An 18,463-nucleotide genomic window follows, 5' to 3' on the forward strand; every position below is an offset into this window, starting at 1 on the left:
CAAGCTAATAGTTAAGCAGGTAACTGGCTACAATCCTAAAACTAGACCTGGGTTCGCTTGCATGTTCTCCCCGTGTCTGCATGGGTTTCCTCCCAAAGACATTCAGGTTAGGTGCATAGGCATTCCTAAATTGTCCAGCAGGTTGGAAAATGGATGGATATTTCACTCTAAGTGCTTTACAAAAGCATCCCAGACTAGTGTATGTAACGTGTTGGCCAGCCAATCAATCCTTATTCCATATGAGTAGTACAAGTAAAACATGTAACATCCAATAAACTGTGATAGCAATTACAAACAGGAGGACAATTAAATAACAGAGAAGTGAGTAATTAAACAAGGTAATTAAAAACAGTTTCACAGCATACACAAAGTGTTAATAATAGAGTTGGCACATGTACACAGCAAAATATTGCTCAGAGTTTTTCCAAATAAAGAAGAGAGAGGTTCCAAGGTAAGGTGGTTATACTCACTAATCATATCGTGTTTCATGTTGATTAATACATGCAAGTAAGAATTTCACCGTACTATGTACATGTGACAATATGGACCCAAAAAACGTATAATGCTTAAGAGGGCAAGTGTGTTCAGATGTTAATGCTACAGTCATACCATTCAGAAGACTCCATATTGTAAAAGTGAACAAGCAGGGACAGCCCAAGAACACTAAATGCTACAGAAGTTCACAGGAATAAAAGATACAATTAAGGGCAGGAGCAGGTAGCCACACTGGTCATTCACAGGCTTCCTTTGTCTTAGCATCCTGAGCACCAAAGAGGATTTGGCAGAAGATCTGAACACCACTTAAGAGCAGCTCACTACATGAGAATTATTTGTGGTCTACTTATTAGATTGTGACTGGCATAAACTTAATAACATAATATATACCGTGTATCAGTCTGTAAAGTGTCTAAAACTGTATGAGAAACATCACCCATTTACAAAGTAGAGAATGTAGCACAAGTGAAAGATGTGTTTACTTCATACTTCACCACTGATTGTATGTATATATGTTTGCGTGCTTACTTTCAAAAAATGCACAAGTTACCACCTTCAGAGCTTTAATTCATTGGAAGTCAGTAGAAATATCTGAATTTCCTCCACATGAGTTTTGTGTACTTTATGAAACAATGACAGGTCCTTCAATTCAGAGTATCCTCAGCATCTCGTTTTAACATCCACAATGTAGTTCAATTTAGTTGCTTGTTTTCGTTCTAAAAAGCATGATTATAACCTGTAATAAATAGATACAAAACAAACACATAAATACATAAATAAATAAGATTTTACTTCATAGTCTTTACTTGCTAAAAGTGCCCACAGTTAGAGGACTTCCAAGCAGTATTAATCTCAACTTTGTGACCTTCTGGTTAAATGCTTTTTCATTTTGAGGTTTTTAATGAGTTTATTCATATTACCATTATTCTTGTCTGTTAAGCACTGAGTTTGTTCCTGCCTTGTGCCCTAAACTGGTTGGGATTGACTCCATTTCCCCACATGACCCTGGTCTGGATTAAATGGTTTAGTAAAATTAGCATGACATTTGGGTATTTGGGTGACAACATCTTCTGTTTGTGTATGCAAGGCCACAGCCAAGTAGTTTCTATTTGCTGTGAGGAGACTGCAACACCTGACATGTTCAGTAGCCTTTCCCTTAAATTAAATGGCAACTTACAGCTAATTGTTTTCTGATTACTGGATGAAATGCATAAAAAGAATTCTAAAAAAAACTGCATTAGTTTAGGTGAGAGTAAGAAAGATAAGTAAGTGTTAGGACCTTTGCTTCTTCCTTGGACTATGACATTGGTTTGTGTGCTGCCATTGAGATTTATTTTGGTTTACTTCTCTTGATAGTCAGACATATGCATCTTAATTAGGCTTAATTTTTGACTGACTTTGATCAGCTCTGTCTTCTAGCCCTTTTCTTTCACAGTTATTATAAAGAAAAGTCTAATAGACCCCAATTCTATGTAGTTTGTGGAAAACTCTTTCAGCAATTGCTTAACCAATACTGGAGAGATTGGTGCTCTCCTTAATGGCTACTTTGAAGGAATCATTACACCTTTTTTAAACAAATCAGATTTAGTTCTTATGTCCTTAAAATATGGGTATACACAGACACACACACACCATTGTCTCTGACAGTCTTGGAACAACAAATGTACATAATTTGCTATCTTTAAACTAGAAGACCAGGGTTTAAGTCCCAGGCGATGCTAAATTGGCCCTTGTGTGTGGTGCGTTTGTCCAAGTGTTGCTGGAATATTCTTCAGCTGTCACATGCTCTTGCCCTGGATATCCAGGTTAAGACAATGGATGGACTGAAATAGGAGCATTGTGCAGAGAGCAACCAAGTGCATCCCAGGACTTAAGGACATGTCCTACTGTGACAGACTCTGAAAATTAAATATGTTTAGTCTCAAGCAGAGAAGACTGCGTGGGGACCTAACCCAAGTATTTAAAATCCTCAAAGGCATTTATACAGTAGACCTTGCAACATTCTTTCAGCTTAAGGGTGAATCGCATACTCAAGGACATCAGTGAAAATTAAGGGGACATGCATTTAAGACTAAAGCCAGAAAGCAGTTCTTTATGAAAAAAGTTGTGGGACTCTGAAACAAACTACCAGGACATGGAGTTGAAGCAGAAACCTTTTATTTTACGAGTGATGTATGAAAGGCTTATTTTTTACTTTCTAGTACACTTTTTAACTTAATATAAGCGTGGTTTTTAAAAAGCATTATATATATATATATATATATATATATAGAGACAGATAGGGGGCTCTCGCTCCCTTGAACCCTTGTCCAGACTCCAAACACCAGGTAAAAGTCCAATACTTGACTTTATTTAATCGCCACAGTGCACAAAGCACTCTCTCCTCCACAATACTCATACAAATCACAAATACAATAATTCTCAATCCTCCAGCTCCCAGACGCGTTGCCACCCTTCCACCCAGCTCAGCTTGCCACCTGGGAGCTCCCATAGTCCTTTTATATCTCCTGACCCGGAAGTGTTCTCCATCCCCAGTCCATGTGACTCTCAATCACTTCCGGGTCAGGTACAAGTTCTTTTCTTCACCCCAGAAGCACGTCATTCCTCTTGTCCACGTATGCTTCCGGGGCGTAGGGAAAATACTCGTTATTCCTCCCTGCAGCATCCCCTAGTGGTCCCCACGGCATCCAGCAGGGCTGCGTATAAAAACTCCATTGTCCATGATGCCCTGCTGGTCTTCTGGGGACCTCCATACTGCAAGGAGGGCTCCACCTGGCGGCTTGGGGGTATTGGCCAGGATAAATGGCCGACCATCCACCACAATATATATATATATATATATATATATATATATATATTTTTTTTTCAACTCTTTAGTCTTGGGTTTGTTTTAGTATAATTTTGTAATCTATATTTTAACACTTCCTTTAATATTTCTATCCATTACTAGTGCCATCTGTTAGTGAAATCTTTAACTATTCTTCATATGAAAATTTCATTTCTTAATTAACATGGATTAATTGAACAATTAGTAAAACTGATCATTGATTCATGAATTGTCATCGGAAGTGAGTAAGTGTGCAAAATTTCAAGTCATTTGGATATAAGGAAGTGGGTTAAATATCGATTACAAGATTTGTACCAGACAATAAACAGGTGAAGTTAAAAGAAGTGTGGTAAGTAAAATAATAATAATAATAATAATAATAATAATAATAATAATAATAATAATAATAATAATAATAAAAGGTTTCTCACTCAACTAGTGTGTGCTCAAAGATACAACCAATTCAAACACAAACATACTGGAAATTGGCATATAAAAAAGTAAACAAAATAGTATGAAACTAAAAAATGGGTACTGGTAAAGGAAATGGACATAAGAAGTATTGATCAGCCTAGGATTTGCAAATAGTGTGCACCTAGTTTATACAAATCATTAAAAAGTAATTAAGAAGTATTTATATTAATATACCTGCACATGAAATGCATACGATAAGCCATTAAACTCTTTTTCATAGTGCACTTAAATAACTTTTAGACAACAGCCCATGATATAATCAGTACGTCACAACACTTCCACCAATTCCACACTAATGAATGGTACTGGACCAAAGGAAAAACAAAAAGTAGCTGCCAAGAGAATTCTAGAATGAATTTACTGAAAAGCAAATTAGGCAGAAAGGTTAAAATAAAAAAAAAGATTGTCTCTTAGGTTGCTGTTAGGAGAACATTTAGTAGAACCTGAAGATACGGGTCACTGCAATTCTAAAGTGGCACAGTGGTAGTGCTGCTGCTTTGCAATAAGGAGACTGTGGAAGATTGTGGGTTTGCTTCCCGGTTCCTCCCTGTGTGGATAGCGCTTTGAGTACTGAGAAAAGCGCTATATAAATGTAATGAATTATTATTATTAAAGATTACAAGCCAATCTACTTCAGAAGTCTTTGACTGAGGTTGGAAAAAAACACAGACTGTTACATAATTTCAGAACAACTTAGTGAACTTGGCTCAGTAGGAATATAAGAAAAAAATCAGCCACATCAATATAAGCTAAAGCTTTATGGTCTGATGATACTACAGGACTATGTTATGTTTGGTGTAAGCTAAACACGGTACATCCTTCTGGCATACTGTAAACCACATTGGTAGCCACGTAATGTGCAAGGATTGTAAAGTTTAAGACTCTGCGGTACAGCGGATTACATTCAGCCAAAAGCCAGGAAATAAGAAGTATTGTACATTCATCGCTATTGGAATGGGAGTGTGAAAAAGCAAGCCTAATATCCAGAGATCATTCTGAAGGTGAGATGTGGCTGGAGTTCAAGTAAATTTACAGGTCAAGAGTTCATTTTTTCGGTCAGTCGGTTCGTTTCTATTAATGTTATGTTCTTTGTTGAGCTTGAAAAAGCAATGTGAAAGCTTATTTTTGGAGCATTCAAGCCTTGTGTGTTGCTCTTGCTGTAAACTAAAGACAAGGGAGCTCCAGGACAGGGTTTTACCCAAAGCATGACACTCTGTCCCTGGAGCTTTGAATGACTGGAAACACTGAACAAGGAGCTCCCTGGAGCCTTCCTGACCACAGTCCGGAGACAGGCAGGAAAGACAACCTATCTCATGTGGATGATAATCCTGAACATGGACTGAAAACAATTTAAGTTGCTTGTCAAACAGATAGCAAAAGAGTTTCAAGACCAGATGAGAATTCAATAATGTATACAGTCGGCAGATCCCAGAAATCTGAAACCAATGGATCTATGTGTTGTGTGTAGACACATTTCCAATAACAAGTTGGATCTATGACAACCTACATGAAAGATTTCATTAAAACTGATTTAGCCATTTTTGCATGATTGGTGAATAAGCAGACAGATATAAAAAAGTTATAAAAGATGCAACCTGAGGGTTGAAATGAGGTCCTTAGGTGCAAAATGGATACATAACATCAATCAACTGAAAACTTCAACAGACAGAAGACATTACGATTGTATTTATATACATTACTTTGACAATGAAGAGATTGTCGAGGACTGCATTCATTGGACAATAAAAGTGTAAGGTGGGTGTGTGAAGACTTTTATTTTACTTACCTTCATCATTTCATCCTTTCAGAAAAGAATGAGCAGAAGCACGATGCACAGTATTGTGGCAGCAGAAAGATTTCTCTTCTCTTCTGCAGCATAAAAAAAGACACAAGATCAGCATAATGGAGTACGCAATACAAATCTGTGTAAACTTAACAGGTGACATGATAACAAACACAGAAAAACATGAGTGTCATGCTGTGGTATTTTGTCCAACTTTGTCTTCTAATTTGATGAGTTTGTGGCCGTTCTGTAGCTTACTTTACATTTTGATGGTAGGTCATTCCCATTACATTCTGAGTTGGCATCCTCAAAGTACACAAATGTTCTGTATCTGTATGGATGAGGTTTTGATACCTGTTTATACCCTCTTAGCTTCTGCCTATTAGGAAATTAGGCATCTCATTAGAGATGTAGCTCCACAGGCCTACATGAAGTGGTTGATCTTTACAGGCTTTGAAGAAGGAGAACAAGACACCGTTCAGGCTAGCTCCTTTTTGGTCCATGTGTTACGTGTAAGCCGGCTCGTTTTCTCCTGAAGGTTATGCTGTCTTTCTCTGCAGTTTAAACAACATGATTATTTGTGTTCAAATCTTTGCAACAACACAGCCTTACATTATATAAACCCGCTTTTCCATCAGGAGCTTGCAGAGAAACAAAACTTTTCAGGTGCAGTATGGAAATCAGCCTAGGATGAAATGAAATTACATATTTATAGAAATGCCCAGCATGGCTGTTTTAAGGCCATGTCATAGTACACGATTTTTCCAGTGATTTTCAGTTGCAGCTTTCATTTATATAATCTTACCAAGTCTGAGGTAGTTGGCTGCGTGCTACCCTGAAGCCAGCCGCCTAATGTGACTTACCCATTTACTCTTTAACTTTAGGGGTGAGCTCTCTGTGCATGAAAGCTAACAACCAATGAATGCACATTCGGATTGTACAATGCATGCAGTGCAGCAACGAGGAACAAAGAATACAAGTGTTTTGGACCTCACAAACAGAGCAGATGCTTGGATGATGTCTCTCTCTCTTTATTTATTTTTTTTTTTTTTTAAAACATACCATGAACGAATGGAAAAAAAAGGCAGAGATTGTGGCTGAACCATTCAATCCTGTTAGGTTTTCATACAGTGCTGGCTCAGTCTGGTACAACACTAAATTGACAAAATTAGCAAATGCAGTTGTCAGATTCGACATATAATGTGACAATGGCTTGAGAGTCAATGGTTAGCTTAACATGCCGGTCTTTGAAAATGTAAGTGAAAGGTTATGCAGAGAATGTGCAAAGTCCACAAACTCACAAACTGTTGGAGATGAGAGGCAGCAGAGCTATCCACTGTGCTGCCATGTTTAAGATACTTCACTTAAATACACAGTAATAATTTATTTATTGGGACAAAAAAGATTAAACGTTTCAGAGGAGTTTATAAACACAGGCTTCAAAATCCACTTCAACCATAAATTAGTGACATTCAAATACGCTTATAAGAGGGTGAGGTAATGAATTACACTGGCAAAGTTGGAATGAAAGTCAGGACGCATACTTGTACTGCTGTTTCCTCCTGTTGTTTAATGAAAAATATTTTTATTCGCCAATCAAAAAGACAAAAAGAAGAGAGAAATACTTACTAGTACTGTTATTCTGTGGATCTGCGAGTGAAGCTTTGTTGTTATTCCTGTTTCTATTACACTCCTGGACCACTTCACATGTGCTGCTGGTGATTAAAGCATCAGACTTTGTACATCTTTCTTGGTCTTGTTCACTGTTGTCCTGTATAATGACATCACCTTCTCCACAGTTTTGACGGAAACTTTCTGGAAACTTTATAATACAGCAATATTTCCCAAAGTCAGATTCATTAAAATTATTGATGGTTATGTAAATGTATCCACGCTTGATTTCATCTTTATTCACTTCATATTTTGGTGATTTTTTTTGTTTATTGCCCAAATGATTGGCAGAAATGTGAAGAAAGGTTTCATTATTTTTGTTGCAGATGAGGTGTTTCATATCATTATCAATCAGTGCAGAAGTGTAACAACATAGCACAACTTGGCCGTCCTTGATGATGTTCTTTGGGTGGTAATCACACTTCATATCTTCTGCCACTTGAAGGTAGAAGACACAATATTTAGAAATTAACAGTTCAACTCAAATGGTGCTACATCCAAAATGTTTACTATAAGGGTTTTGCAAGTTATTAGATACTAGCTAAATACCCGCGCTTCGCAGCGGAGAAATAGTGTGTTAAAGAAGTAATGAAAAAGAAAAGGAAACATTTTAAAAATAACATAACCTGATTGTCAATGTAATTGTTTTGTCACTGTAATGAGTGTTGCTGTCATCAAGGATTTGATTATCATTATTTCTTTCAATCAGATTCGTATTTGGAGGACGTGTTGTGTTCAAGTTACATTCCGTGTTTGTCAACCGTTGTAAAGATAAGAGGTTTCATTCATCGAAGTGTTGACTACCCAAATTGCCACTCATGAATGTAAGATGTTTAACAGACATTCCCGGTATTAACTTGTGCTAAACGTACCATGGTGTAACGTAAGGGGAGCTGACTGTAAAAAGGCAAGGAGGCGCGTATTTTGAACGAAAAGGAGAAGACAGCGAAGGAGCGGAAAAGTGAGAAGGAAAACTGTTTAAATAAAGAGCTAGGAAGGTGAATGGAAAGAAGCAGCCAGCGGTAAAGCAAGGAAGACTTCGTAATAAGGACGGTTCGGTGCACGTAGAAGGTGTAACAATAAGATTGTTAACCTTATGATAATGTTCTCGCACGGAGGATTTAGGGAGACGCAATGGGAGAAGTATAATCTGAGCCTCTCTACAGTTTCGTTTATTTTCGGGTTGTAATGTTCCTTAAATTTACGTATCATCTGGTCCAGTGGCGAACCGTGCATTTCACACCTAGGCCTTCAGTAGTGCTCCGTCTGAATCAACCCGCCCCTCAAAAACTAATTTATTGGTCTATAAAAACCATCTTAATATGCAGAAATACAGTATAAAGAGCCGCTGCATTGCAGATAGATAACTCCTGTAGCCACAATAAATGCCTTTATTGAATAGACAAACCAGGGGTGAACAAGTTCCTTTCTACTGCAGCTACAGCCACGACATCACATAAAAACATCAATAATAACTCATAAACTTGCAATATTATTTAGGAAAATCGCAACATTTTACTCACCAAAAATTTGGATTATTTGTAAATAAAATCCATCCTCCTCTCTTTCCTCAAAAACATCTGGGGCTCGAGGAGCGTGACAAACCAGGTTTTTGTGGTCTTGAAATCTGGTCTGTCTGGCAAATAATATTGTCCAGAATCCTGCCATGGGGATGGCGGTAGTGCGTGCGAGGACGCTCGGAGCTCTTGCGGTGCGTTCAGTGGCCTCGTAGAGTTCCTCATATCAGCTTCTATTCAATCAATGGGTCTGAATACGGTGACGTTGCCGTACGCCTGCTAGAGGGCCCTACTGACACCAACTCAAAATCTGATTGGTTGAAGCAACAGGTTAATCTACATTTATTCTATGTTAGAGGGCCTGCAGAATGGATTGTGAAGGCCTCTCTGCTTGGTAACAAATGGCGGCTGAAATGTGATTGGTTAAATGCTTTAATGTGAAAATACATGTCTGGAAGCAGCACAACCATCAGAAAAGCTATGAAAGGAAGTGGACAGACTACTTGGAATTATTTAATAAGTATTCATGGACAAAATATAATTAACATCAGTTTGTGATTCAGATATTTTTTTAGGCCAGCAGAGAAGGCCTTGCAGGCCCTGACGGCCCACCACTCAAGCTCATGGTTAACTCATCTGGTCTTACATCACCGGTCAGTGCCTGACACAATTCTCTGCCGCTCTCTCCAATAAGATAACGGAATAATCTGACCTTAGTGTTTTCCTCTGCCTACGGCATTGCAAGTTTTGTGTATAATGTGAACTCGTCCTTCCATGTTCTCCATGACTTCACCAGGTCTTTAGCATCGAGGCTTTATACCTTGCGCCTTCTCATTAAACTTGTATCTCGCGATTATCTTGTGCGATCTTGCGATGTCCACGGGTTTATTTAATTTTAGCTTAGACCCGGCACTTAAAAGTTTCTTTCGCACTTTCGCTGAGGAAGGGTTTCCGCAGTAGCTACACTTATGAATATGCTAAGCACAGTCCTTCACCCGTGAATATTTACCTTATATGGGCAGGCACTCAATTACATGGGAGGCGTGATGATGTGAGACGCAACTCCTTCTCACACGGCGACCGAGCTGCAGACTATGGCCATATACAGTATATGGACGAAAGTAGGTTTAAGTTATGACCATTACGCGTAGAATTTCGAAATGAAACCTGCCTAACTTTTGTAAGTAAGCTGTAAGGAATGAGCCTGCCAAATGTCAGCCTTCTACCTACACGGGAAGTTGAAGAATTAGTGATGAGTGAGTGAGTCAGTGAGTGAGTGAGTGAGTCAGTGAGGGCTTTGCCTTTTATTAGAATAGATTACTGAGCAATTTGAAGAAATATTTCCTTAATATGAGCTCCAGTCTACAATATATCAACATTATTATAAACCTCAGGCCAAAGACAGGCTTGTCTGAGAACACTTACAAGCCAGAACCCTGTAGGACCTAATTTTAATACATTTCATTTTAAAGCTTGCATTTAGTAGAAATACAGCATGTTTAAATAGAAAATATTTATATTGAGGGTAACAATGTGCCACTTTTGTGTTTTTACTTCTTTCTATTTAATTTTGTTTTGGCCTCCATTTCTGTAATATGAAGTCATGACCCAGGAAGTGCGTTCTTTAAAAATGATTCTGCAAGTGCAGCAGTGGAACACAAAAGAGACAGAAAACAATTGAGAAATTCAGCCATGGGGTGTCAGCAACCAGAGTATAACATACCAACATACTCAACACCTCAGGTCTGCATTTCTGAAAGACATTTATTTAGCACTTTAAAAACAACATCAAGGCTGACCAAAGTGCTGTACAATAAAAATCCAACATATCAGACACACAATAACCAAAGGATAAAAGAAACACAAAGAGATAAGAGCTGAAGAGATTCAAAATAAAAAGTACACAGACAGTCAACGTATCATACTGGGTTAAAGGCCAGGGAGTAAAAGTGTGATACTTTTTAGAAAGTATTGCTTTATATGAGACCACTTCATACAAAATTATAAAACTAAATAAAACAGCTGGGTAATTTATCAACTGAAGTGACAAAATGAATTGTCATTCAGCGAGTTTTGGTATATTATTGACTTTGGGTGCTTGGAAAGTTGCACATGATAGATAGATAGATAGATAGATAGATAGATAGATAGATAGATAGATAGAGTGAAAGGCACTATATAATAGATAGATAGATAGATAGATAGATAGATAGATAGATAGATAGATAGATAGATAGATAGATAGAGTGAAAGGCACTATATAATAGATAGATAGATAGATAGATAGATAGATAGATAGATAGATAGATAGAGTGAAAGGCACTATATAATAGATAGATATAATAGATAGATAGATAGATAGATAGATAGATAGATAGATAGATAGATAGATAGATAGATAGAGTGAAAGGCACTATATAGATAGATAGATAGATAGATAGATAGATAGATAGATAGAGTGAAAGGCACTATATAATAGATAGATAGATAGATAGATAGATAGATAGATAGATAGATAGATATTTGTTCCCAGGGGGAAATTTTAGCTTTTTTACAGAAGCTCAAGAAATATTAAAACAAATTGCATCCTCCTCAAATACATAAAAGATTTACATAAATAAGTAAACTTCTGACTTGGCTAAAGACAAGAGAGCGGTCACAGTGAGGCACTATGCTGGTGTATTGCAGTTGGTATAAAGGAGCCTCAGTAGCATTTCTTGACATGCATCTGCTGCATAATTTCTGGGCTGAAAGTGCTGAACGACAGTGTGTCACAGAAAGATTATAAATCGTTTACATTTAATATATTGTATGTATAGTATAGTAGTGTAATGGTTAGTGTTACTACTTCATGCATGATCCTGGATTTAAGTCCAGCAACAGGATGTGGTCTGTGTGGAGCTTGTATGCCAAGTGTCTTCATGGGTTTTCCTCCAAGAACACCAACATTCCTCCCATATCCCAGCTTGTGTGTGCGTGTGGCCTGGCTCCCCATCCAAGGTTGTCACCTGTCTTCCAGAATAGGATCTGGCATTCAGTAACCCTGACATGGATTAACTGGCTTTGATAATGAGGAGTAATATTATGTGTAAAGAAGCTTACACTAATTGATATTTAGTGTGTAGGTGGCTGAAAAGGGTTTTTTTTAAACAGAAGGTGGTAGACAAGTGCCTATACTTAAATTAGATTCATGATTTCTATTCTCAGAGAACTGTTGGTAGCTTCCACAACTGTCCAAAGTGTATTTGTTTGTTACTCATCTGTTCTGAAAACCAGTCTAACATATGCTCGGTCCACTGCCTTTCCAATAGAGTAGCTTGCCTATTTCCTCCAGAATGTCTTTCTTTTACTTCTACGCTTCTTACTCTTTAGGTCATTGAGTTTGCACCCCTTTATTTCTCTTTCAGTTTGCAATCCCTGGACAGATTCCTACTGGTGATCTTTAAAAGAAATGATATCTCTATTTCTTACAATACCATTTTAAAGGTCAGGGGCCTACACCTGCCTCCTGACCCTGATGTTCAACAGAGCTCCATTCTGGAATACACAAAAAAGATATTTCTAGTTTTTCATTCTTCCTTCTTTTAAGCATTAATAAACATTTCCTATTTTAATTCCTTTCAGAATTACTTAACAAACAATTTAAAAATGATCATGATAAGGAAACATATTTAAAAGATCACTTACAAATTCCAAAAAGAAAAGAAAAAAACTGAATGAAAGGGTAAATCCACACTCTTCCCCTGAAAGAAAAAATGTCAAATAAAAAATTGTACAAATAAATGTAAACAAAGACAATATATAGAGACAGAAATCTCACTACAATGGCCAATCACAAAATAACAAGACCAGTGCTGCAAAGAAAATGAAGAAATACTCCGCCAGGAGTTTGCCAAAAGGCACCTGAAGGACTCTCAGACCATGAGAAACAAAATTCTCTGTTCTGATGAGACAAAGATTGAACTCTTTGGTGTGAATGCCAGGTGTCCCATTTGGAGGAAACCAGGCACCGCTCATCACCAGGCCAATACCATCCCTACAGTGAAGCATGGTGGTGGCAGCATCATGCTGTGGGGATTTTTTCAGCGGCAGGAACTGGGAGACTAGTTGGGACAAAGGGAGAGATGACTGCAGCAATGTACAGAGACATCCTGGATGAAAACCTGCTCCAGATCGCTCTTGACCTCAGACTGGGGTGACGGTTCATCTTTCAGCAGGACAACGACCCTAAGCACACAGCCAAGATATCAAAGGAGTGACTTCAGGACAACTCTGTGAATGTCCTTGAGTGGCCCAGCCAGAGCCCAGACTTGAATCTGATTGAACATCTCAGGAGAGATCTTAAAATGGCTGTGCAGCGACGCTTCCCATCCAACCTGATCGAGCTTGAGAGGTGCTGCAAAGAGGAATGGGCGAAACTGGCCAAGGATAGGTGTGCCAAGCTTGTGGCATCATATTCAAAAAGACTTGAGGCTGGAATTGCTGCCAAAGGTGCATCGACAAAGTATTGAGCAAAGGCTGTGAATACTTACGTACATGGGATTTCTCAGTTTTTTTATTTTTAATAAATTTGCAAAAACCTCAAGTAAATTTTTTCACGTTGTCATTATGGGGTGTTGTGTGTAGAATTCTGAGGAAAAAATTAATTTAATCCATTTTGAAATTCTCTCGAACACCTGTGAAGTGAAAACCATTTCAGGTGACTACCTGTGACTACCTGTTGAAGCTCATTGAGAGAATGCCAAGAGTGTGCAAAGCAGTAATCAGAGCAAAGGGTGGCTATTTTGAAGAAACTAGAATATAAAACAGGTTTTCAGTTATTTCACCTTTTTTTTTCTTTGTTAAATACATAACTCCACATGTGTTCATTCATAGTTTTGATGCCTTCAGTGAGAATCTACCAATGTAAATGGTCATGAAAATAAAGAAAACACATTGAATGAGGAGGTGTGTCCAAACTTTTGGCCTGTACTGTATATATATATATATGAGTATTACTGTAATTGAAGCACATGGAGATTTGAATATTTCTCTATATATAAAATCCCACGTCTGTCTGTCCGTCGTCTGTCTGTCTGTATGTCCCCTTTTCACGAGGGAACTATCTAACAGATTCAGATTGTTTTTTTGTTTTGTTTTTTTATATATATAATTTGTGTGAACATTACGGTTGATTTTGCGAGTTCTCTCATCGCGCTAGGAAACAGTTCGTTTGCAGCAGCGATTTATTCGCGTATTATTGGCCAAGGTGAGGGGGGAGCGTGACGTCAGGAGTAGGGAACTGGGGAGGATCCTCCTCCCTGTTATGTTTCACTTCTACGCGGACGAAGCCGCGGGGGACATCTAGTTTAGTATAAAAACGTTGTACTTGTTTGAGTATATCAAGGCTAAACATTCCCAGGCTATACACACGTGCAGTACACCTGTTTTGCCACACTGTGGCACTGATGTTAAACAAATAAAAGCTGCTGAACACATTCCAGCTTTTAAAGTCAGTTAGCCATCTTTTGAAAAATCTTATGCCTGCTTGAAACATGTTACACAAGTAGGCAGAGTTTGGTTGCCAATCTAACATTTTGGGAATGGATTTTTACCGATTAGATTTTCCTCTAAACACATATGGTTTAAAATGGTTTAATCTTAAAAACAGTCACATATACAAGTTACACAGTCATCCTAATGTGGTAATGACAGCAATGCCATCTTAGAGAAGTGCAGTGAGTCCATTAGGTATCTTTATGGTATTATCAGTGAGTGGGTTTGGTGTGGGATGCAACTCAAATCCTGTTAAGCAAGTGTGAGTTAAACTTGACTTTGACTTCTGACATGATGCTCTCACCTTTGTAGGTCTATGGACCTATCCAGTAAGGAGGACATGATTCCTAATTGTTTCATTTTTGCATGTAGTGAGGTCAGAAATTTGGTCAAACACTGCAAATTAACAACAGCAGAGACTAGGGTCAAAAGGGTGAAGAAAGCAATCAGTTTGAAAGTGAAATGTGACTAAAAATTATTGGGATATTCTGCTGGCAAAGAAGGATGGAAATGTTTTGGATGGGACAGTGAATGTAAATGATAACAAAATTAATGGCAGTAAACTTCATTATATTAGGTGTGTACTGTATTCTGTCTGGAGGATGTTTAACTATAATAATTGTACTTACATTGTATAAAGTTTCTTCCATGTTTTGTAATTTATTTATTATGTAGTTAGGTTTTGTTTGTCAAATTAAAAAAAAAAAAACATGTCAAGCAATTTCCTATTCATGTCAGAACTTACCGTAATAGCATTTGTTTTAGGAATAAGAGGCTAGTTCCACCCAGGGCACACTCATTCATCCATCCATCCATCCATTATCCAACCCGCTATATCCTAACTCCTGGGTCTCGGGGGTCTGCTGGCGCCAATGTAAACATGAAAGCCAGTTTAAAGTGAATTTGTCTTATGGAACCAAGGAGCAGCAAACATAACTGCTGAGTCACACTCGATGAACTGTTGAAAATGCCAGTGCACAGGGCCGTCTTACCAGCTGTCACAGGCCCCCGGGGCAAAATAGTGGGCTGGGACCCTTGTTTTGACAGGAAAACAGAAACATACATGGGCATCAGAAACATTGTGGTCCTGGGGCACCCGGCCAGTGCCCATATGTTAAAATGGCCTTGCAAAGTGCTACAAGACAAATATATCGGAAATACAGAGCTGTAAAGAAATTTGCCCTTACTATAGACTGTAATAAACTTTTCAGAACTGGTTACACCAGTTCTGAGTCACAGGGGTGAGGCGAAGCCTGCATGTGGATGAATAGGAAATACTTTGTTATTATGGAAGCGCTTCATATTCAGATGAGTTTTGTGTTCATTGATGAAAACACCAGCACGGATAAGCTAATCAAACTTAATTACCTGAAACAGCCACAACTCAGTTCAATTAGTCTGTTGGGCATGTTTTGACTATTGATGGCCACTGTTGACAAGCAGATAACAGCATATTCAGCATTATCTTTTTCAAATTAATGTGGCAAGCAGGTTCTAATTTACCTTTTGTGTCTTTCAAATTCAAAATTCTATTCTACAAATAAACGGTTGTTTAGCTGATTACAGTAAATACACAATAACTTTAATTCTATGTAAGGTGTTATTGGCAAGGTTATACAGTAATTTTGCGGCAACTGAGTTATTTTCAAAGTACTTTACAAACTTTTTGCCGAAAGCGTCGGTAAAAATATACGTTTCAAGAACGCAAACGATTTTTTTTTAATAATTAAAATCCGAACAAACCTGGCATCATCACGGTGCGGCAATACCAACATGGCATTTTCTTACCCTTTTAATCCAGCGCAGTGTTACTGAGCCTATCCTGGCAGCACAGGGCGCAAGGCAGGAAGCAGTCCAGTGTAGGCCAGTCAGAGCTAGTACTGTCCTGTTTGCAATGCTTGATATCGCGAGATTCAAGAAATGAGACGTTGCATAAATATGTGCATGCTCGAAAATAAAACAATGGTTACGGGTTATCTAAATAGAACCTATAGTAGGCCTACGCGACTATATCTTTGCATACACACGTATTAATACATTTCCGAAAAATAAATACAACAAGTAGGCCTATCCGTTCAAAGGCGCCCACTAACCTAACTTGCACAACTTTTGAGACGCAGGGGGAAATCCCTCGTACTCGAAGGAAAAGCCCACGGACACACGATGAGAAATGCAACGTCCACAAGCTGGGCTCTCAGTTCGATTCCACGACCCTATAGATCGTGGGTCAAACGTGTCCTCCGTGCAGTCGCGCTATTAAATTGGGCTATGAATAAGAACAGAAAAATGCCACCAGTTAACAGAATAAACAGAAGAGATCCCTAATGAGTCATTAATTATGCAAAATTTAGACTTTAAATTTAAAACTGTTATAATACAGGATTTCATTAAACGGCATCCATCTCTTCGCCGGATGGATTCATTCTATTTAAGGTTACACACTAGAGGTTTGCCGAGCACAAAGCAGGCGTCGATCTATGGACAGAGCTTTAACCCCTCCAGAGTTTAGGGTTCATAGCGAGGCACCAAAAACAAAATAACGCTGAGAAGTAAGAATAACTTAAATAAATAACTTAAATAAGATAATTATAATAAGGTAATAATAATAGTAACTTAAATAAGAGGTAACAGCACACTGCTTATCAATAATACTTACATTACAAAACCAGTCTGGGTGTATCTTCTTGGTATCTTGTAACAAGTAAAAAACAGTCAAGAAATTATAGACGAAGAAAACTTTCATGTGCGGATCCCATACAAATCTGAACGTGCTTCAAATATGTCATCTTCGATGTTCTCGCATCCCATATCAACAAAGTTAGTTTATCAATCTTTCATTTTGATTGGCTGCCCATAATGACGTGATAATGAGGTGTCATTTTACCTTTCCTACAGTACAATTCCAAGTACAGTACAAGTACAAAAAATAAAAAGGAAAGTTATGGAAAGCAGGTGAGCAGGGTATCTACTGTAAAGCAGAAGCTTCTTATCGAGAAACTGTTCTGTACCCGAGGCTAACGAGCCGCATGCTGCTATTCAAAGGCAAGTTGCGGCTCTTTAAACTCCTATTTCAGAATGCAAATCTTAAAAAAATACAAGTAATAACAAAATAACATAGTCAGCAGGTTTAATTTCATTCTCATTCGGAAACATAAGTCATATAATGCAGTTGTGATTTTTGGTTAGTGGCGAAAATGTCGGAGAAAAATAAGTTTTAAGTTTCAGCATATTCAGCATACAACTTAACATTGTTGCGTACCTTTATGTCGCGCTTCTAGTAAGTACAACAAGGTACTTGGTTTTCATACATTTCCCTCTGGTGCTCTAAATGGATCGCCGCTATCGGGAGAGAGCGCTTTTCAGTTATTCCCCATACCCGAGTTTGTAGCATATATATATATATATATATTTTTTTTTAAAGGGGATTTTCGTGAGCCAGGGCGGCGACTGTTGAAGAAAGAAGCAGTTCCTGCATTGTTTGAGTAGAACAATTTTCTGTTTTGAACTGTGAAAAATGATCAGCAATGTACTGTCATTTTCTTACCTGCTGTTTTGGGCGGTGATGATCAGCAGTGCTGTCTGTTATGTTATTGTGGGCTGTGAAAAAAGCAGTGCGCTGTTTCTGTCATGGACTTTGTGATCAGCTTTTGGAAATCATTTGATAATGTTGAAACACTGCCAGTAATGTTGAAATTTGTGGTTGCAATGATAATAAATTACAGTTATTACATCATGCTTTTCATCCTTAAAAAACATATTATCCTTATTCTCAGATATATAATGATTTTAGGGAAGAAATGGATGTTTTTGACATATATATATATATATATATATATATATATATATATATATATATATATATATATATATATATATATATATATATATATACAGTGGGTACAGAAAGTACTCAGACCTCCTTCAATTTTTCACTCTTTGTTATATTGCAGCCATTTGCTAAAATCATTTAAATTAATTTTTTCCTCATTAATGTACACACAGCACCCCATATTGACAGACAAAAAAATAATTTTTTTAAATTGTTGCAGATTTATTAAAAAAGAAAAACTGAAATATCACATGGTCCTAAGTATTCAGACCCTTTGCTGTGACACTCATATATTTAACTCAGGTGCTTTCCATTTCTTCTGATCATCCTTG

The 18,463-nt window shown here is 37.7% G+C and overlaps 1 protein-coding gene across 1 annotated transcript; it reads right to left on the reverse strand.

Annotated features, from left to right (window-relative positions):
* Nucleotides 1-204: 204 nt before the first annotated feature.
* Nucleotides 205-17,096, reverse strand: LOC120536748. Its single transcript, XM_039765229.1, has 5 exons — nucleotides 16,959-17,096; nucleotides 12,455-12,510; nucleotides 7,209-7,688; nucleotides 5,583-5,665; nucleotides 205-1,231 (listed from the first exon to the last, which is right to left on the reverse strand). Coding segments are annotated over exons 1-4 (603 nt in total). The 5' UTR covers nucleotides 16,961-17,096; the 3' UTR covers nucleotides 205-1,231; nucleotides 5,583-5,600.
* Nucleotides 17,097-18,463: the final 1,367 nt, after the last annotated feature.

This window comes from Polypterus senegalus, chromosome 10 (genome assembly GCF_016835505.1).
Source record: "Polypterus senegalus isolate Bchr_013 chromosome 10, ASM1683550v1, whole genome shotgun sequence".
Classification (NCBI taxonomy): domain Eukaryota; kingdom Metazoa; phylum Chordata; class Cladistia; order Polypteriformes; family Polypteridae; genus Polypterus; species Polypterus senegalus.